This window comes from Colletotrichum navitas, assembly GCF_030913465.1.
Source record: "Colletotrichum navitas strain CBS 125086 chromosome Unknown LY79scaffold_3, whole genome shotgun sequence".
Taxonomy (NCBI): Eukaryota; Fungi; Ascomycota; class Sordariomycetes; order Glomerellales; family Glomerellaceae; genus Colletotrichum; species Colletotrichum navitas.
The window spans coordinates 738,231-758,300 of NW_026850549.1; the positions used below are offsets into that span (position 1 = coordinate 738,231).

The 20,070-nt window shown below is 53.7% G+C and overlaps 7 protein-coding genes across 7 annotated transcripts; 4 read left to right on the top strand and 3 right to left on the bottom strand.

The window, feature by feature from the left end:
* Positions 1-432: 432 nt before the first annotated feature.
* LY79DRAFT_207616 (uncharacterized protein) lies at positions 433-1,121 on the bottom strand. Its single transcript, XM_060551509.1, has one exon. It carries the CDS (start codon positions 1,034-1,036, stop codon positions 482-484), a length of 555 nt encoding a protein of 184 aa, XP_060419740.1. The 5' UTR covers positions 1,037-1,121; the 3' UTR covers positions 433-481.
* Positions 1,122-1,790: 669 nt separating this feature from the next.
* On the top strand, positions 1,791-2,714 carry LY79DRAFT_207618 (uncharacterized protein). The gene has a single exon (XM_060551510.1). It carries the CDS (start codon positions 2,132-2,134, stop codon positions 2,648-2,650), a length of 519 nt encoding a protein of 172 aa, XP_060419741.1. The 5' UTR covers positions 1,791-2,131; the 3' UTR covers positions 2,651-2,714.
* A 64-nt stretch (positions 2,715-2,778) lies between these two features.
* LY79DRAFT_505451 (endo-beta-1,6-glucanase) lies at positions 2,779-4,323 on the bottom strand (the record flags this gene model as incomplete). Its single annotated transcript, XM_060553624.1, has 5 exons — positions 2,779-3,336; positions 3,392-3,586; positions 3,637-3,688; positions 3,741-3,808; positions 3,862-4,323. The coding sequence occupies 5 exons, from the start codon at positions 4,321-4,323 to the stop codon at positions 2,779-2,781; spliced, it is 1,335 nt and encodes a 444-aa protein (XP_060419742.1).
* Positions 4,324-14,518: 10,195 nt separating this feature from the next.
* Positions 14,519-15,808, top strand: LY79DRAFT_665622 (PH domain-containing protein; the record flags this gene model as incomplete). Its single annotated transcript, XM_060563096.1, has 2 exons — positions 14,519-15,027; positions 15,094-15,808. 2 exons carry the CDS (start codon positions 14,519-14,521, stop codon positions 15,806-15,808), a joined length of 1,224 nt encoding a protein of 407 aa, XP_060419743.1.
* Positions 15,809-16,486: 678 nt separating this feature from the next.
* LY79DRAFT_207767 (Nnf1-domain-containing protein) lies at positions 16,487-17,846 on the bottom strand. Its single transcript, XM_060551512.1, has 3 exons — positions 17,283-17,846; positions 17,017-17,141; positions 16,487-16,929 (listed from the first exon to the last, which is right to left on the bottom strand). Exons 1-3 carry the CDS (start codon positions 17,736-17,738, stop codon positions 16,650-16,652), a joined length of 861 nt encoding a protein of 286 aa, XP_060419744.1. The 5' UTR covers positions 17,739-17,846; the 3' UTR covers positions 16,487-16,649.
* A 148-nt stretch (positions 17,847-17,994) lies between these two features.
* LY79DRAFT_536921 (uncharacterized protein) lies at positions 17,995-18,375 on the top strand. Its single transcript, XM_060556633.1, has one exon. It carries the CDS (start codon positions 18,134-18,136, stop codon positions 18,299-18,301), a length of 168 nt encoding a protein of 55 aa, XP_060419745.1. The 5' UTR covers positions 17,995-18,133; the 3' UTR covers positions 18,302-18,375.
* Positions 18,376-18,382: 7 nt separating this feature from the next.
* Positions 18,383-19,511, top strand: LY79DRAFT_536922 (uncharacterized protein). The gene has a single exon (XM_060556634.1). It carries the CDS (start codon positions 18,687-18,689, stop codon positions 19,080-19,082), a length of 396 nt encoding a protein of 131 aa, XP_060419746.1. The 5' UTR covers positions 18,383-18,686; the 3' UTR covers positions 19,083-19,511.
* The last annotated feature ends 559 nt before the right edge of the window (positions 19,512-20,070 follow it).

Sequence of the window (20,070 nt, forward strand, 5' to 3'; positions counted from 1 at the left end):
CCCAGTATAGACGTCAACGAATTCAATGTGGCTCAGTGATTGACAAGCTGTGAGAATCCATACATTCAATTGACACCAATATCAACGACTCGGCTGGTATTGCCTTAAAATGTTGATAGGAAAGGACGTTTCTCATTTGAGGATTCTAAGAAAGCTTTGATTACGATTAGGTATTGGGTTCGATCGTTGCCATCATCATCAGCATCATTATGATCATCATGATCACCACCGCCGCCACCGCCACGACGGAGATAGGAGATGCTCATATGAAAGACGGCAGTAGGATATCGTGGAATGCCGAGACCGATCTTGGCCTGAGTCCTCAAAAACAACGCCACGGCCGGGCTCGAGTCATTCTCAACATCAGAAAGCGTACAGTTTAGGACGAAGGTGCCCACTCTCTGTAGACATTGACAGCGGAGCAGGTACTGGGGCTTTGTCAGTATGTTGTACATCGGCAATGGACGATGGGCATTGGCTCTTACGGGTTGGACGGAGCACCGGCAGTGACCCAGACGAGTGAGTTGTAGAAGTAGTTGCCGACGAAAGTCCAGCAGACGTGCCAGCGGTAATACGCCTCCAGGGAGTAGTTGGGGGCGTTGGGCGCGGCCCTGGAGTCGTCGGCGTTGGTAGCGATGAAGAGCTTCTCGTTCTCATCGAAGCCGAGGGTGAACAAGGCGCTGTTGCCCGGCGAGAAGATGGGAATGGCGCCGTTGGAAACGAGCTGCGGGCTGAGATTCATGCTGGAGGAGACGGGGTTCCCGTTGCCTATGGGCTGGTCCCAGGTCAGGGCGCCGAGGATCTGGCCCTGGTAGTCGGACTGGGTCTCGTTGAGGAAGTACTGTGTGTGACTGGATCCCCCGGTCTCCGGGCAGAGGCCGGCTTGGCCGGCGCCCGAATGGCAGGACGCGAGGTAGGTCACGACAGAGCTATCGTTGGTGGGGGAAAACTTGAGCCAAAAGGGCTTGGTCTGGTTGGTGAACTGGGCGGTGGCCGAGGCGACGCCCAGAAGGGCGAGTACGGAGGCAGTCTTCATCTTGACCACTGGAGACGCGGTGGCGGGGTTGTGATTGGAAGAGTGATTATTGATGCCGTTGGGGATGAGCTGGTTCCTAGGTGAGCCTCGTCTGCTTACTGATTTTCAGAAGCTCCGGCGTACCTTGACAAAGTTTGATATATGATAATACGCCCCTTGTTTTTTGAAATCAATGATTATTGGTATTATGGGATCTGGGATCTAGCTGTAGACGGATGCACATGAGTTTGTCGAAGGACGACGGGGATTGAAGTGGTTTATATTCGAACAGGCGCGACTGGAGTCCGTCCTCACCGTCGTTGTGCTTGCCCCGCCCTTCTTTCCCGTCCCTTCCCTTCTCTTCCATCCCACCCTGCGATCATTTCTGATTTGGGTCACCTGATGATCGTATACGAACATCTACCACCCCAAGACGGATGTAACGGGAAGACACGAGAGGACAGGGAGGCAGAGAGGCAGGCAATCGGGGAAGCCGCCAAACTTTGTGCGGAACCCCGCCGAACCACAAGCGCGTTCCGTTCCTAGGGTGACATGGACGCAAATGCGGGCCCAAAAGACGACGACCAACGGAAAGCTTCGGTAAAATAGGTGGTTAGTTACCGATCAACACCCATAGTCCGGATCCGGTGAATGGGCAAGCCGGTCGTGCAGATGGACCAGTGAGAAAGGGAACTGCTGGGGTAAAATCTGGGGAAACTGATTGGTTATCACGGTTGTCTGATTCGGATCGTCACTCTGCTGTTCATGGATGGTCATCACTACCTACCTCAGAGGCAAAAGGCCCTTCCGCTAATAATTGACTGATTGCATACTGACACCACAGATTCCAACCATGCCAACAGTATCATCATGCCGGGTCGGCCCAGATGTCAATCGGCCACGGCAGCCATGTAACCTTCCTGCGCGGGTCGATTTCCAAGCTTCCGGCCGGCCGAGTGGGAACGCGCATCTTGTTTTGTTTCTCTGGAAAAGAATCTTAGAAAGACCCCTGGATTCCTGCATCGCAGGTCCCGAGTTCTTGGACGCTCGCCGACCGGTACGAATCGACGCTACATTACGAAGGTACGTCTATCAACGCTGGACGTCAAACGTATAATGCAGCCCCCGTGGGCATGTTCCTCGTGTTTGCAATACGACGTTGCACTACCTAGATTCAGACCACCGCCTCGGGCCATGTGGAAAGGGGACGATGGAATGAGGGGCAACTGCAGAGGACGGAATGTGAAGACAGCGTGGAACCACTCACTAGTGAGGTGTATGACGTTGGAACCAACGCGATTGAGCCGACGGCCCGCATGGATCTCTTGGCTCGTTCCGCCTGGTCGCTTTAGGACGTCATTTAGCTTCGGGCGAGAAGGGGAAACACGGGAATCTACAACCCAACCCTGCCGCGTGCCGATCTCTCATATAGACGCCATCCTGTCATTGATGCACACTGCAATATTGGTCTCACCGCCGCTGCCAACACGAGTCTGGGGAGGGGTTGAGATCCTGCTGAATGCGGGCGGGGCACCACGGCTGCTAGTCTCACTACCGGGTCATCGTGGACGCCAAAAGGGCCGGAGTTGCATGCTTTCCTCCAAGTTTACGAGAAGCATCGTGGAACTCCGATAAACCAGTCTAGCCTCGGCAAACGCTATCACGATTATTATTTCTTTCTCTCTTTGGACTGGGTCAACAGGAATCCCCGTGATATATCGTGTACCCTTTTACACGGCCGTCATGATTGCCGGTCACACCTCCTAGCCACAGACGCCCGAGTTCGCAATCGTGTTCAGGTCTCTCGGGATGACTCCCGCAATCACGGCGTCTAGGAAACAGTCAGCACACGCATCGCAAACACTCGAGAAGGGGAGACAAAACTCGCCTCTGTAAGACCATCGGTAATCACCAAGCTGTGCCTTCCACGTCCAAAACACCCAGCCGGCGGTCGACCTCTCGTACGCCAGCACCTGGGCCGCGAACCACTTCTTGTAAAAGTCCTTTTGCGTGTCGCGGTTCCAGCCGTCCGAGTTCTCGACATCGTCGGGTGGGCTGATACTCCACTCGCCCACGATAGTCGGCCCCGCGGCGTCGCCGTTGCGGTTATCGGCGCACGACGTCGAGATGTAGCTCTCGTGAGTCCAGGGCACTTCGTCCTTGTTGGCCCACTTGAGGTAGCGGTGGTCGTCGAAGGCGGTGAAGTATGTGTCGTCGAGGAACTCGGTCGGGTTGCCCGAGCCCCAGAGCGAGGACATCATCTGGATGTGGACGTAGTTATTGGCCGTCACGCCGGAATCCCGCTCAACCTTTCTGATAGCCTTGGAGCGTGTTAGTGAGAAAAGCGGGAGTGGGAAAGGAGAGGCCGCGACTGACGTTGTAGGCATTCTTGTAGAACGTGCTACGGAGGGATGGCTCTGACGAGGCCCAGTTGGTGGGTTCGTTCACAAGCTGGATAGTGCCAACATTTCGAAGCTCGTTGTGGTCGTGGACAAGCTTCCTCAGAAACTCGAGAAACTTGACGGACCGGCCGTACTGGTAGTCGTTGTAAAACCCCGCGGTTGGAGCAAACTACAAAACGTCAGAAGGGCAGCGCAACTCGACAGGGGCGGCCGTCTTACCTGACCGGTAAAAGAGTTCTTGGCAACCTGGGCTCCTGGGGCACCGTGCTGGCTTCCTACTTGTTAGTCGCACACAAAGACATGGCGGGACGGGAACGACTCACTCCAGGATGATATAAAAGCCACGATCACTGGCCCATCCGCCCAAACGAATCAAGTACTTCAAGGCTCCCTGGGAAAAGTTAGCCCTTGCCTTTGGCTGCAGCGTCAGATGCTGTACCGTACCCTTGGGAAGTGCTCCGAGTTCTTGTCGACCAACGATTCATCGAGCCAGTAGCCGAGGGGGATCCGGATGGTGTTGATACCGTACCCCATCATCTCGTCGAGGTCGCCTTCGGTTATCCACGTGTCCCAGTGCTTCTGGAACGCCGCATCGGACCTCTCCTGGCCAGTGTTCATGACACAGTCGAACTCGGACTGCTGACCGCCGCAACCAATATTGCTCCATTCTCCGTTGGCAATCCAAGGCTCAAAGACGAAGAGCGAGCCCAGGTTGACGCCCCTGATCTTGCCCGAGGCCGTCCACCAACGCTTACTTACGCCATCGGACCCCTCGATGGTTGCGTTTTGCGAGTCGAAGAGGCTGAAGCCACGGGTATCCAGCAGCTTCCTGGAACCATCGTTCGGCAGCCACGCGTGAGAGAGCTGGATGGTGGCGGCGAGGGCCAGGATACTAAGACGAACCATGTTGACGATGCAGTCGCTTGCTGGCCGGATTGGAACGAGACGAGTGCAGAAGGTATCAGGACGAGGTCGGATGCGGGCGGTGACCGGCCGTCTTAACAAGCTTCTGCTGCCTGGAGCCTCGTGGGCCGTAACGGTTATCCTAGCAATCTCCGTCCGCTAGCCCAAGCCATGGAGTAAGAAATTGAAATGATTCCTAGAGCACAGCCGTGATGTGGTAACACGAGATTTATCAGGGATAAGACGCTAGTGAAAATGCCGATCGTTGAACGAGCACATTAGACCTCGCGTTCGCCAACCGACCCTCGATGCTGCGCAGGCATTGTCTCAGCCCTTTTGTGTGAGGTTATTTCGGGAGGGCCCAGGCAGCTCGCGGGAATTCCGCCATTGAATTGCAGGAGTTCATCCAATCCTGTCCCGACATTTGGGTCGCCTTCCTGCACGCAACCTCTCAGCTTCCCGGTCTCGAAGCAGGGGAATTGACGGCTGCCTGGAGATGGTCTCCATCTAATGAGCTCATCAGAGACTTGAAAGAAAGATTGCTGACTGGCGCCTTGACCCCCCCCCCCCCCTGTCTCTTTAGCTGCAGTGAAGGATCGGTCTCGAGCTGATGACATCCTCTACTCGGTTTAGTCCCAGTTGCCCAAGTAAGCAACTTTCTTGTCATCTCACAGGGAGGTTGGTTGTATCCTTGGTCATGAATCAGTAATGCAGTCAGCGCTGCGGCTGTTTTTGAGAGCGCTATACGTAGTTGACGAGAGTGCTGGGTTGAAGACGGAAACCGTCATGTTGATTGGTCAAGTGCGTCCATCAGAAAACGAAATCAAGACCCTCCTCAAGAGCGATACATGCATGCAGGACCAGGTTTGCCCAAAGCGAGTCTTGGTTTGTTCTTTGTGTTGTACCGCCTCTGTATATGATGCGTCATTCTCGTATCAGTTTGCTATCAAGTACTCCGTAACAAATCCTTAATCAATTGCAAATCTACTATTGCAAACCAAGAGAACAAGAGCTAGTAGCAAACACTTTCCATTCATTTAGACTGTCGCATATACTATCTTATCAGGGATCTCTTGCAGTAGCATTTTTATCAACTCACAAAGACGGTTCTATTTGGGGATGGCTTGTCATTCGTGCTCAGATAGCAGTCAGTGCATAGGCGAGAAGCAGCAAAATGCCTTCAACCCGCTGCTTTTGTCATCGTGAGCTTTATGCTTAGGCACCATCGAGCGAGACCAGGCTTTCAGGCTCCTCGATTATTATTCGAGCCCTCGTACACAGCCTGTATGTCATCACCACCCCTGGCTCGCCCTGGAGATCTATGGAAGGGTATCATGTGGGTGAATGCTCGTCAGATTGACCATGTTGGTGTTGTTGCGGCTGTGCGCTGTGAAGGCTGGCCATGTCCTGAAATTTACGTCAGTTCAAGCTTGCTGGATAGTCCAAGTAGTTGCCCCTGAAATACGCCGGATCGCCAATGAAAAGTGGTCGTCGTTCTCTACCACCGATGAAGGCCTCTAATGCAGAAGCAGGATGCAGGACCAACACTACTAAACTTCGAGAATCCGAGTAGTGCTGGAAGCACCGACAGGGGCAATGACCTCCTTGCTAGTAAACACATTCCCAGGACGTCACCACCATCGTTGGTGGCTGTGACAATGCAGAAGATGGAGTTTGGGGGAGGGGGCGGGTAAATGGAGGGTCGCTATTCGAGAAGGGATTGATCTGCTAGATATGTCTCCAGTATTGCTGTCGAGCAAGTCACTTTTAGAGTCAATGGCTAGAGCCTCCGAATGATCATCGACAATGCGGACAATTCGTCTAAAGATGAGCTTGTCCATGTCTGTCGTGGTAGCGGAGAGGACCGAAGACAACGACTTCCGGGCTGAACATTACGATGGCGAAACCGTCAGAATCTAAAGGTAGTCGTCGTAGCCATGGGTAGACCGGTCGAGACTTTCGGGGATTTAGTCTCACTTTTCAGGCTTCTTGTAATACCCTCACATCTGGAAGCCCTCCCAACTGTTTCAACGCTGTTACAAACATCACTTCGGCGTCGGTTGGAGTCCCACCTCCAACGAAGGGTCTCCGGTATTAAATGTAATATTGTCCCAGCTATCGTCCTGTGACAGTTTGGAAACCACAGCACCGTGGCCTTTAGATTGTCGCCCAATAAGACAAAAGCCAAGATCAAGGAGACTGCCCTGAGAGTAATTGAGAGAGTCATCACTACCAGAATCGATAGCATTTGACCAAGTATCGATGGGAATGAGACTTATTCGGCAATTTTTCCATTGCATAAATTGCATATTACGGCCAGCTTTCTGATACCACGATGTCTGCCAAAGGAACATCCACGACTGACTCTATAACTAAGTACTTTGGTACCATGCACTAAACATACTGATGCATACCTAGGGTTTCTTTGCCCAGGTGGAGTTCTAAAGTCGTTTTCAATCAATCAATAATAGGCTCTGTTCTTCCGATGTTATGGTTGTCCATGGATATAAATTTCTCCAAAGGCACATGCTCTATGCGGTGTTCAGATGCCTAAAAGGTTTGCTTCGATAATTATGTCGTTCCGACAACCTTAGTGATTTCTCTTTCTCGGAAAATAGCAAAAATGTTATCATATGAAAGTCTGTAGACGTGTTTCACAGGATGCACATAATCTGGATACATCTTCAGTCGTCATCCCAAGGTTGGATGCTTTACTAAGAGCACGGCAGCAGAGACCCGTTTGTCAATACATGTGTGATCAGCGTGATCCATACTAACGACCAATAATCTAGGCAGTGGATGAGCCCGCATTTGCAGAGTAGCCCTCTTGTAGATTGGTGGATTGTTGATGGCACACAATATATTCACATCCGTCTCAACTACCCCTTCTTGTAGATGGAATATATGTTTCGTCTTGATTGATGCAGAACAAGAAATACTAACCCTACTACATAGAGAAGAGGCAGGCAATCCTAGCGCGCGTTATAACAGGCTGACATTGTTTGAAATGTCAGTCGGAGCAGCCTGTGTTTGTCCTTACCATGTCCCTTTAACCTCGGCAAGACAGAACACGAAAGGCCGATAAGTTACAGACCGCTGTGTCCCAACGACATACTCTACCATTCGAAACTCAACGGAAAGCAGGAAGCTTCTTCTTCGGTCATCTGGCCGAAGATCTTGGTCCCGATCTCGGTGCTGCCGTGTAGGAAGCCGTGGAGGTCTTTCTGATAACTCAGAAAACTTCACACCTGGTTGCTGACCTTCCCAGATAGTCGCAGAAGATACAGACTGAGAGTAGCTTTGGTGTCTTTGCTCATAGTCTGTTCACCACACCTTCAACTCCCCTTAAAGGTTCGTATTCGCGGACGGGGGAGTAGGTGCTGCCCTGGTATATCACAGGCAGAGATACCCAAAGGCTCTTCAGGTCTACCTGCCCTCCCCTGAACTCAATCTAACTCCTACCAAATGTACTGTTTGACTGTGGCGAGACAACTTTGTCAAAGTCCATCATAGAGCTGAACCGCAAAGTATAGCGGGTGAGTCTCCTCTCTTGACCTTGATGGATAAACTTGCGCTGGTGGTATGGGAAGGGAGGCGTCATATTCGATTGCTCCCTGAGGCGCATCATTGGCCTCGGCGACATGAAGATGCCTAGACAGGCGTCTCCTAGGCCATAGGAACCTCTACGGGCTAGGAGAACTCGGAGGAACTCAGTATGGATCGCCATGTGGACACGCTCGCATTGAAGCCCGCTCACACTGAACCCCTGAAATCCTCAACTGCTGGTATCGTTGTTCGTGATCCAGCATTCGAACAGGAGTCTCACCAGGAGACGTATTGCGGCTCCGCTCCTGGAAGTCAATGGTTCCGTGGCCTAGACTGTCACTGATGCCCTATGCCCCACCATAATTCTATTCAATGCAAAGAAACGGCGGCCTCACGGCCAATGATGTAGTAAAGTGACAGCGGGAGTGGTCTCGTTAGTTCGTGCATGTGTGGCCAGATGCCGAAAATCGTTTCGAGGCTCGCGATGTGAGTCGCTTGACCCGTAACCCGTCTCTCATGGCAAACGACCCTAAAAAACCACAGCAACTGGTTATGCCATACAAATTGCGACAAGTACCTGCTTGTCTCGCTCAAAGGAGCTATGCAGTTACTCGACTGGCCTGATTCTGGGTCGCCGCATGATGGACGAAGAGGCCCACGTCGATGGGCAAGGATTGAGCATCGTTATTATATGTGGTATCCTGGCCAGTAATCGCACCCGGAACCACGTTGCGGTATCATTGGGTCAGCTGGGTTTGCTGCTGAACCGGTTATATTAGTAAAAAGGTGACAAAAGAACCTGGAGACGGAACGTTGCATAGACAGGTAGCGCTGGATGAATCCTGAACATGGCCTTTGGGCGTGCGCTTCCACTCGCAACGGCCTAAGGGCCTAGGTAGGCACTGCCACTGAAAGGCTTTTGTATGCATGTCTCGATGATTGGGTCACCCGTGCAGGGCCGAACCAGCAAAGGGGCCGCGAGAAATCTGCAAAAGTTCGTCTGTGATGGAAAATGCTCGAGCTTTGCTTCATCGCCAAGTCTTCAGGCGCTGACCGTAGGCCGCCAGTATGCGCTTGTCTCCACCCCCATCGTGCAGTTTCTTCCAGCACGGAGATGGAGTATTTAATAATGCTCGTTACGACCGTCAAGTAGCAGCGGACGGATAGCTGCAGTCTTGGGGTCTCGGCTGACGGACAGGGGATTTTTGTCTCTTCTCCATCCCATCCTCATCCGTATAGACCTGTCAGGTAGCTTGGCGAGGGCTTGCTGTTCAAGGTGATAAAGAGGTTGAGCCCACTTGGACAACCGAGGTCCGCAGTGAGGCTGTGCGCCGCTTGCTCTCTTTGTGTTGAATGGCATTTGTCGGTGGGCTCGGCTCGGACGTTGCAAAGGTCGCGAGTTCTGCTGCGCAAGTGTCTTCTCTTGTGCACACATATCCCCACTGTGACCTTCTCGATTGAGATGGCGGCCGCGTCAATGTTTCGCGATTAGGTGGTACCTAGACCTTGACAAAAAGCCGCCCACAAGATGCCGTGTTTGCCGTCGAACCCCCCTGCCTCCTCCTTAGGGGTGTCGACATCCCAGAGAGGGGAGCAAACCTGCAGTTGGGTCGTATTATCCCCTGGCCAGTGTTCTTACTGTCCAAGTAGGGAGTGGGTGGGGAGGTTTGGCCTAGATCGGTAGCGGTTGCTTGTGCTACCTTCAGCGGCGGGTCGCAAGCAGTCTGACTGACGGTCAAATGGCTGTGATGAATGCGTTCGAATGGCCGATAAAGAACTGCCGGTGATGATCAAAGATCACCGCAAAATAGCGGCTAGGCTACTGATCATTCGGAAACATTCCGGTAGTAGATATGGTTCGAGCTAGCCTTGGTCGGGGGCTACCTATGTATCTGGCTGGGCGGGTTGACCTTGACCGATACCGCGAATTCCTTCTGGAAGATTACTGATTTCTGACAAGGTGGCGGCCGGGCATATTCATCTCGATGGCCGCAAATCAACGGCTATCTGGTTCCCGATGGTAGCAAATCTGTTCACGACGAGTCGACTAGCCTGAGCTGACCATGCACTTAGTGCAGGGCGAAGACGGCAGGGCGCGAGCTGCGGTACGGGAATGGCGTCCACTCAAGCTTTCCAAGAAAATTCCAAGAGATTGGACGAAGCCGCTAGAGGCACAAACGGGCAGCCGGGCTCGGGATGTGTGTGCGTGGTGGTATGGCACTGGGCTTGGGCAGTAGTTTCGTTGTAGGTATCCGTAGACCAGACCAGACCAGACCACCCGTCTTTCCTCGCACACACTGGGTCAGCCCTCAAGACACCAGTGCCATCCATGGAGCAAAGTACAATTCGATGTGTGAATCACGAACAGCTGCTGAAGGGCCAAATGCTGACTTGGGTAGCGTGCTGAGTAAAATATCCCCTAAGCAGGGTCGATTTCTGGGGGACAGGGGTTCTTTGAAGCCCCCGGCCCTCCCCCCCTCAGCAAGTATGGCGTGATGGTTGGGGTAAACTTGGTTTGAATCAGAACCTGCGGGACAGGCCGGAAGTCCTGGATAGTGGCCCGTTTTGCGATGGTGAAAACGCGTCGGACCCGGCAATAGTCTAGAAAATGGCGCGATAGAGAACATCAGATCCAAACCTAAGGTATATGATCTTCCCAAGGGAACCAGCAACGACGGCGATCCGCTTTCCACGAAGGGCTTGAACCGAAGTCCGATCTACTTTGCCTGAGTGTCTCCGCGAGTGTTGTGGGCTGAGCGAGCGACTAATAGAATTGATTGACCAAGGGGGCTGTACGTTAGTTGGTTAGTCCGAGTAGAGGCTGATTGGGATCCGCTCGCAAAGATCCTCTGAGGTTTGCTAATAATACTAGTAATGCGACAGCCAAACGGACGCTCCGCCTGCGAAGACAATAAAGTACGTGCGAGGGCAGCAGGTGGCTCGGGTCAACCGCCGCTCACAGCGGCTGCCGTTTCTCATCTCGTTTGTGGTCCTCTCTTCACGTGCATCCTGCCATCTTGCCAGCCAGCCAGCCAGCAGTGAGCTTGCGTACTGGCATTGAGCGTCAACGCGAGTTGAGCGGCTGTGAGACTCTTAACTGTCTAGAGACACACCCCCGGGCTGTCTTGTTTGGGCGAATGATGCGCAGCCCAAGCGGCGGAGACAGCCGTATCTCGGCCGATTTATCAAGTCCAAACCACTTATAGACGGGATCGCCATATGCATCATGCTTGTCCAATGCCGCTGTTACTACCGGTAGGTATGTATGTTGCCGTGCTGTGCTATTGATCTCGCTGCCCAATGACTTGCAGCGCAGAGCCAAGAGATCGTCCAGGCATGGCAGACGATAACGGCGGCGGCGGAACCGGAGGACGGACTAGTACAGGTAGGTAGGTAGTCAGACTCGAGGGCAAAGAGAAAAGCGTGGCGACATGGATGGATGACCGGAAAATGCTTGATTGGACGGCAGGAGGGTGGAACTGGGGCATGAAAGGATGAACGGATATCTGACCTATTTCGTCTTGGCTATTTCTCTGTGTGTGTATGTCAAGTGGTAGTGGCTGCGCTGTGTGAGGGTGATAGTGTCAGTTCGGAGAAGCGCCAACGGCCACGGCGGCCTGGTCGCATTACATGTAAAGGCGGGAGTCGCTTGGATAGTTTCTTTTGGTGTTACTGTGGCTTAGCAATCACGAAAGGGGTCTCAACTTGCAGCAAACATCTGGGGGGCGAGCTAGATTACCTGTAGATGTGATGATGCAGAGGAGTTCGCTCGCGGTAAACTACAGGCTTTGCTTCACGCCGGGCACGGCGGATACCCCCGCACTTGAGTACCCGTAGACACTCTTAGTTTGGGTAGGTACCTTAAAGACGGTGGAATGGGTTCCGCCCCACAGCCAGTCATCAAGTCAACATCCCCGGCTTGGCTCCGCTTCTGTTATTTCCGAGATGGCCTTGTAATTAGGATGACGCAGACACACATACGGTACTTGCATTTTTCTTGTTGAAATGTTACTTGCTGAATCGGAGCCACGTTGCGACCTTGATGCCCACCTGCTTTATTTGATGTTACTCGACTCGACTCAGGGGAAACAACGATGATGAAAGAATACTCTCTCTCTCTCTCTCTCTCTCTCTCGGGGGTCGCGTCCGACTCGTGCACGGAAGGCGGGCCTGTACCGGGCTAGACCCTCCCCGCCTTTTTGTGCCATAATACCGTAATGCCGTGATTGGTGTTATTTGAGGGGGGGGGCAGTACCCATGATCCAGCTGACCTCGGCAACTGGTACCTCACTGTCGAAATAAGGAAGGTGAGTACTTTCAAAGGTTCCAATGGAGGGACTCGCTCGACAGAAGTCCCTTGCCTTAACGCGCTGACCTACACTAGTGTACCTTCTCCCACTCGCGACCTTTTGGCTTTGTAAGCTTGTACGACTGCATCTCCTTCAACCACAATCCACTGCATGGCAAGTCTGTATTCCTGCGTATATGCCAAATTCCCGGCCCCCTCCCCCCATCCCTGATTCCGCTTAAAACCTAATCCCACTGATACCGTACGGTACATCCTATCGGCAGGCAGATAGATAGCATCACCAGCGACCGAGAGAGAGAGGCCCCAGGAGCCTACCACTATGTAAGTGAGGGCCCTGAGCCGGGTGTGGTCGAATTGAATTAATTGTGAACTACGACGTCAATGGATGGGCCATTGGCTCATGGGCCATGGGCCCGCGCCACCCCGGTCGCTGCATGTCTGTTTTTCCCACCTCCCAAGAACGGTTAGTCCCTTTGACAAAAGGCCTCGGTCCACTCGGCGCTGTTCTTGCTTTCAACATTGGCAAGGGCCCTTTGTATTTCACCAACCAGATGAACCGCTGGCCATTCACCGGCCAAGAACTGCTCGTGGACCAGTGACCGCCGAGGGTTCGTTTTGACGATCGTCGGCACCGACGTCGCCCTAACTCTGCGCTGCGCTTGCCATTGCTTGACGGCAGCCACCACCACAACCACCACCACCATTTCGCCTTGCCGCTTCCCTTGCCGTTTGCCTGTCCTGCCTTGCATTGCCTCGCCTCGCTCGCCTGAAACCTCCAGCAAGAGCATCGACGGCTCTCGTCTCCCGTCTTGTCCACTGTCGTTTGCCCACTAAGCAAACACAGCAGGTGCCCTCAAGGTGCTGTCCGGGCAGCCTCCGACCTGATTTCCTCGTACATGGATACGAGCGAATCCGCCAGATCGCACCCCGGGGCAGACCAAGTACACCTCGCAGATCTCATCACGTACTGCACGTACACCATGGTGCTCATATCCCTTCTATGACTGACTGGGCCTTAACCGCGCCATTGCTACGTCCACACCTGCCGCACGGCCATAACCCGAGCCTCCGTCTCTTTTCTCCTGCTTCTCTCTCTCTCTACGGAGTACCTACGACGGTATCAAATCCAATCGCCCTATACCTCGCAAAAGCTCCGAGAGGGAGGGCACCGACTGTAGCACCCCAACTTTCGCATCCGAGACGAGAATCACAACCCGATCACCTTTCAGCACCCATCCGCGACCTGTTTCGCTGGACTCACACCATACCTGCACGCCCTTCACGGGTCCCTCCCATCCATCTACATACACTATTCCCATCACCACCACTATTCGTGCAGTCCCCAGCCAGGAACGAACACACCAATTACTGTGCACGCTCTTCGCCCACCTCTGGTTTCTGTTACCCTATCCTCTCGCCATATCACGCTGTCCTTGTCAGCAACTCAGCACGTTTCCACCTGTCACTCTCTCTTCAACAGGGCCTGTCCTGGCCTGAACCGACGCAACAGATCCGCCCCCAGAGCCAAGCTCCCCTTGCGGCCCTGGTCGTTCGACACGGCCTTACTGCCCTTGCTGGGCGGTTCCGGGCAACGTCTCCAACCTCTTGCGCTTCTTCGGCCCTGCATAGGAAATCGTTTCCTCGCATCCGCGTTGCGCTGCTTCCATCATCGGGCTTCCTATTCAGTCCGACCTCGTTGAGCGGCTCTTTCGCCCTGGCACCACTCGATGACTCGACGCCTCCCCTTCTGCTTCCCTCCTCCCGCCAGCCCACTGCAACCTTGACCTGCCTTCCATCCCATCTCGTTCCTCTATCCTGCTCTGTTCTGTGCGGTGCCTGCTCGTCTCGCAAACCTCCAACGAACTGACGTTGACCCCCTGTGGTTGGAGCGAAGACCACTTGGACCCTCCGCTCGTTGCCACCGCTTCCGCGCTTCTCGGCGCATCACTCCCTCCCTCATCCACATTTTCTCATCATCACCCACCACCTGGTCCTTCTCCATACCTGCCTACACATTCGTTCCTGGCTGTCTTTACCCACTCCCCCGATCTCACCTCAATCTACCGGTCTCATCCCGGGGCCCTGCTTTCGCATTTGTTTTACGTTACTTTGCCCCGTGCAGCCCCAAGACAGAGCCGCCGACAAAAGGCCCTCACCATGAAGATTTGCGGGTCAGCATAAATCCCGGGCCAAGCACATTTCGTGGACCCCCCCGTCGCGAAGGCAAGCCATCCGAGACAGGCACATGGGAACGGGCCTCTGCCTCCGCTGCCACCCGCTGTTTGGTGGTCCCGGCCTGACACGAGTCGCTATACTACTGTCGTATAAAACTTCGCCTGCCCCATGGATTCCCGCAGCCACTACTGCGGAAATGGACCATCTAATACCGCTGCCCAGCCGCCGCCTCCCCGGCGGCGACTATCGATGGAGGAGGATTATTTCTACCAGGAAGTCATGACGTACCCTCTTCGACGACCTTCGCAACCGCCCCCCTATGAGCGGGACGCCAGACCAAGACGACCGTTGGCCAGCAAGAACAATGCCCAGCATGGACCGGTAGAAAGTTTGCCGGGCTATTCGTGCGACATAGAGTTGGAGGGCGTATGGGTGAAGAAGATGGAGATTGAAAACACCACCAAGAGGGCAGAAGACAGAAACTGGCACACTACCTTCGTCCAACTACGGGGTACCGCCTTGAATTTCTACAACGTGAAGAAGGATTGGGGCTGGGGTCGGACGAGGGACGGACCGACGATATCGCCAGACAACCCGCCCTGGGTACGGAAAGCCTCTCTCGACAAGGCGTACAGTCTCCAGCACGCAGACGTCGGTATTGCTGCCGACTACAAGAAGTGGGTTGCCCTTGTGTTCAGCCTCATTCCGTGCCAAGACCTGCCAAGAAACTGACTTCAACCTAGGAGGCGATATGTCATCCGTGTTAGGGCTGAGACGGATCAGTTCCTTCTCTCATGTATAGAGTTGAGCACCATGGTGAAATGGTTGGAAGCGCTTTTCGCCGCCATCGATGTTGCCGCCCCTATCGACGACCGAGATTACCCCCGCGATCAGAGCATCCCCCGGATTCAACGCATCCGCTGGTTCCGGGGCCAGACGCCAGCGCAGACGAACGACTATCCCGTACCGACGCCGCGCCCTATCAGTCCGGAGTTGCACCGTGTGGCTTCTGCCGAGAGTCCCGACCCCTTCCCGTCCTCGTCGGTGTTGGAGGCTATTCTAGACGAACCTGTCATCGATGAGTCTCCTGTTGGCGATGGCGAGACGGCTATCGTAGACACCGAGTCCATCTACGGCCCTGGACCCGCCCGCAATGAGCAGATCAGTAGCCGCTTATCTACGACATCGTATCCGAATGAGGCCATCGACCCAGACACCGGCAAATGGGCCCCCGAGCACCAATGGACTGCTGCCCATGACTTGCTGTATGCCAAGCTTTGCTACTCAGTTCTCTTGTTCAAGAGCCCGCGGAAGTCAAACTACATCATCAGCAAGGGGAAGCAATGGTTCGTGGACTGGGCAACGGGTCGCATGGTCCGAGTCCTGCCGCCGACGTATGGCGAGATCGACTTCTTTGGCCCTTGGCAAGTTATCCACACGGAAAACAGGAGGATTTAAAGCGTTCATTATTCCTCCCTCACTTCTACTGCACATATACATATTACTTGCTCTCTATATCGAGAGCCTTTCTGCAGCGTCACGAGAACGAATCACAAACATAAATGACACGGATCTGCCATACCCACAGGCAGGAGGTACGGCGGACAAAACAAAACCAGGTGGAACGACACTGCATATGCATTTTTGGATGTTGATTTTCTTCTATTTTTCTCCAATTTTTCTAGCCTCGGCTCATCTCCTATGTCCTTCATGGCAGGCGAGAGTGGGAGAGCATTACCGGCCGCGCATATTATCATTGGGTGGCGTTGTTAAAGGAATTATTTTCCTAACTCTTTTCTACTTATCTTTCTGGCTCTCTTTCTCTTTTGCAGTCTCGATTGCAGTGCTGCACAAGATGCTCAGCATCAGCATTGCGGAAGCCTTGGCGATTCCCATATACGTTAGTAATGGGAGTCTCTAAGCCCGCCCACCTTTGCTGTCGCCATATTGAGTGGCTAGGTAGACCCCCACTGCATAAAATTAAATATTCAAAACAACTCTGATGTTGATCAGCCTGCGTGATGATGTGACTTGCGTGGTGAGGTAACCCACCGGACCATGGTGCGCTGCAAGCCCCGTATATTGGTTCGTTCCACCAACACGTCGGTCTCGATGAAGCCGTGCATGCCACTCATTCATTGACATCGGCTAAGAAAGGCTTCAGGCAGGGAAATGGATACAGACCCTGGTAATATCAAAGTGGTATCTAATGCACTCCATAAACAAGCTCGACGGAAAAAAAAAAATCAGCCTTTCTTCCTTTCCTCTTGTTCACCTTCTTCACTTTCCCTTGTGTCCATTACATTCCTGACATCTGAGCCTCGGAAGCGCGCGCCTCAGCAGCCAGCTCGGGAGCGACGTCCACCAGCATGGCGTTGGCGCCGTCAATGTCGGCGACGTGGCTCTCGAGCTGGGCGAGGAGGGCATCGATCTCGGCGCGCTGGGACTGGATGGTGGCGAAGAGGGACTCGTTCGAGGCTTGTGTGTTTTGAAGGCGGGCGTTGAGGTGGGACTGCTGCGAGGCGAGGCGCGGCGCAAGGTGGGCTGCGAGAACCTCGTCGGGGGACAGGAGGTGCGGTCTGTTTGGGAGAGGGAATGCGCGTGTTAGCCTGAGAGAGGAAAGGGTTGTGCAGAGACAGAGACACGCGGGGAAGGGGGCTGCTTACGGAATCGGTTCTTCTGCCGAGTCGCCGCTTTCTTGTCTCCTGCGCTCGGCGTCGCTGACGAGGTTCTCAAAGTCGTTAAGTTTCCGGATGACATCGCGGTCTACCAGGATCGATTGGAAGTCCTTCTGTATGTATCCCACCGTGGTCAGCCAACCCATTCTTGGATTCGATTGCGAACTGCACCCGTCGGTTGCGGAGACTGCAATTCGACGACGTGAAGCAGCACTAGTGGGAACGAACAGAAGAGAACGAGGGCGGAGACGCACGTTACACCTCTCCTCGAGGTAGTCAACCATCTGCTTCTGGACGTTGCGCAGCGTGTTGGGCGCATGGACGGCAATTGTTGGGAAGCACGACGCGAAGTTGTCGTAGCTGACCTTTTGGAGGGTACGCTGGAGGGCGAGATCGTAGAGCTGGGTGAATCGGGTTGCGCGCGGACCCGGTGTCACTGGGGTGTGTTTTGGCGGGAGTGGAGGGGAGCCCGGCGGCGGCTGGTGTTCATGTTCCTCTCCAGCTCCTCCCCCTTCGCCTCCTCCTTCTTGTGGGCGTTGTGGTGGTTGTGCTGCGGCGCTTGCCGCTGTTGCTATTGACGCGGCGCCGGTCTGCGTGTCGGATCCCGTCGTCGGGGGTTGGACGGCGTGGTCGTGCGCCTGTGTTTGTGTCGTTCGATGCGGCTCGGTCTGGGGTGGTGGCTGTTGGTTGTTTTGATCTGAGGCGGACATTCTGGGCGGCCTCTGGCGGGTCTTGCGACTCGAGATGTGAAATGCGACGACGGAGTTGTAGATGATGGGCCCGGCAAGAGACGCGTTTTCCGCGGCGGCGGCGATGTTGGTGGGGGGGTGGCGCCAGGGAGCGCGCGAATATGACGAAGGTTCACGTGCGGTCTTGCCTTGGCGGTGGGATGGACCGCCAAGCAACAGCGCTTATCGGCCGACAGCGGGTGTTCCTGAAGCTTGACAGGGGTGTGCTTGGCCATCCGTCAAGGTAAGGAAGGTACACACCAAGCTTGCTAGGTAATCACCTTTAACATCCCATAGCTCCCTCGATATCCATATAGTCGAAACGGCACAACGTGATACATGCGATACAGCGGACGCATTCGGAAACTTGTCTGTAAATGAGCTTATTCCACCATCTTCTCACCGCTGATCAAGGTCACTGGGGGCAGTTCCCTCTCCGTCCAGGCGTTTGGGTGCCTACGCTAGGCGTATCCCAATGGAGTGGCGATACAAACGACATTGATGGCCAACACGTAGCTTGTCTTTACCTCACCACCACTCTTTGATCAGAAATGTGGGTTATGGATTCCAATTCAGAAGTAAGGGGAGGATATGAAAATCTGCAGGAACAAAAGTCGTCGTATTCCACCCGCGGTATCCGTGTCCAGCCTATGTGCCTGCCATCAATGAGTGATCGCACATCGCCACCAGGTTCGAAACGGGCCCATTGACTGAGAGGCGGTGTTTGTAAGCGCTACGTATAATCCTCCGACGCATCTGATGTTTCCACTCGGCAAACTACACATTGCCATTACAGTGCTTCATCGTTGGCTTGTCCCCTTGTTCCCCGGCCCCTCAACGCGAAAGGCAGCACCTGAGAAATCTATCCTTCTAGTTTCCGAGCCCAAACTCCTCAGAACCCTCGGTCTCAACAATTGACCATGATCAAACATGGGTCGGAGACTCGTTAATACCAAAAAAAGTACCCAGTTTGGTGCGGCTAGAGCCTGGTTAGGTGTGGCAAGTTGGCTCAGTCTCGGCTGGCAGAGGCGCATCAACTCGTGTCCAAACACCAAACTCTCAATCAACGCCAGAAAGGCGGAACCGATCAACGTCCATTTCGTCACCACCTATCCGACAAACAAGAATGCCAACCCCTTACTTTCCTGCACATTTGGTCCGGTTCGTCTCTGCGTCGTCGTCCCCTTGCTGCCGTACTACAGGCTGCTGGAAGCGTGGGCGAGGTATATGCACCCTAACCTGGTCTTTTTCTCTCGTTCCATCTCCAGACAAGCACCTCTCCCTATCCTCCCTCCTCTTTTCTACAAATTGTTGAAGCACTCCTAGCTATATTGAGGCCCGCGGCTAGTGTTTGATGATCAACCACGTCTACCTGTGGCTTTGACACAGTATTCTGGTTTTAGGCTGTGTAGGTGTGGGTGTGTATGCTACGCAGAACACTATGTAAGGGGTCTGGCGCCCAGCCGTCTGCGCCCACGTGCATATATAGGCTGGGGCAAGCCTTCGTACCTACGAGAAGGGTTGCCTTTCTAGGCTTAAACATACAAACATGGCTGCCGTCATTGGTAAGGTCAGTCAGGTAAGGTGGCGGAGAGCATAAGAACAGCAAAGACGAGACAAGCAAAATATTGTGGGCCTGAGTGAAGGTACAGGCATTCTTGTTTGGCCTTCCTTATGAGGGTGGAAGGGAGAGGTTCTTCATGTTGAATGTTCAGGTGCTTGTCCTAACACTTTTGACAACCTGCCAGGGGCAAATCCAGGTAATGTAGCATCAACTAGAAACAGTTTACAAGCAGTTCAGGACGGCTATTAGTGATTGTTGTCTCTTTGTCATTAAAAGAACCGGTTAAGGATCCTCTGTGTGGTGGTTGTGTGTGTCGGTCTTGGTATGGTACAGCATCATCACCCAATGCCTGGCTCCCCGTTCCCATTCGTTCCCGTTCCATTCCCCCCGAAGACTGAAAACTATCTTTCGGCAAAGCATTGGAACGCCAAAACTTTTGTTGTTCATGCTTTCCCATTTTCCTCTCCCTCTCTCCCAGTCCATTCCACCTCTGCCCCAACTTCGCCAAATATACAGATAGACATGTTCCCAACTCGTCACCATCAATTATATCATGGCAGTGAAGGAAAAAGCTAGCTCAAACGTTACGCTGCAGTTGTCCGCAAAAATGTAGGGCCGGACCATCAGCGCGGATGCAAATGCTTCAGAAACGTACGCACATAACAAAATAAAAAAAACAAGAGAAATGAAAAGGGTGATTTGTGGTGTGTGGGTTGCAGGAAGAAGTGTGTAGATACCACACCTTTGCCC

Bases quoted from the DNA above. Each gene is read 5' to 3' on its own strand.
- LY79DRAFT_207616 (XM_060551509.1), bottom strand. From the start codon at position 1,036: ATGAAGACTGCCTCCGTACTCGCCCTTCTGGGCGTCGCCTCGGCCACC.
- LY79DRAFT_207618 (XM_060551510.1), top strand. From the start codon at position 2,132: ATGCAGCCCCCGTGGGCATGTTCCTCGTGTTTGCAATACGACGTTGCA.
- LY79DRAFT_207767 (XM_060551512.1), bottom strand. From the start codon at position 17,738: ATGTCCGCCTCAGATCAAAACAACCAACAGCCACCACCCCAGACCGAG. The intron at 17,142-17,282 runs GTGCGTCTCCGC...GGATACATACAG, and splicing joins ACCTCGAGGAGAGGTGTAAC to AAGGACTTCCAATCGATCCT. The intron at 16,930-17,016 runs GTAAGCAGCCCC...TCTCCCAAACAG, and splicing joins TCGGCAGAAGAACCGATTCC to ACCGCACCTCCTGTCCCCCG.
- LY79DRAFT_536921 (XM_060556633.1), top strand. From the start codon at position 18,134: ATGAGCTTATTCCACCATCTTCTCACCGCTGATCAAGGTCACTGGGGG.
- LY79DRAFT_536922 (XM_060556634.1), top strand. From the start codon at position 18,687: ATGGGTCGGAGACTCGTTAATACCAAAAAAAGTACCCAGTTTGGTGCG.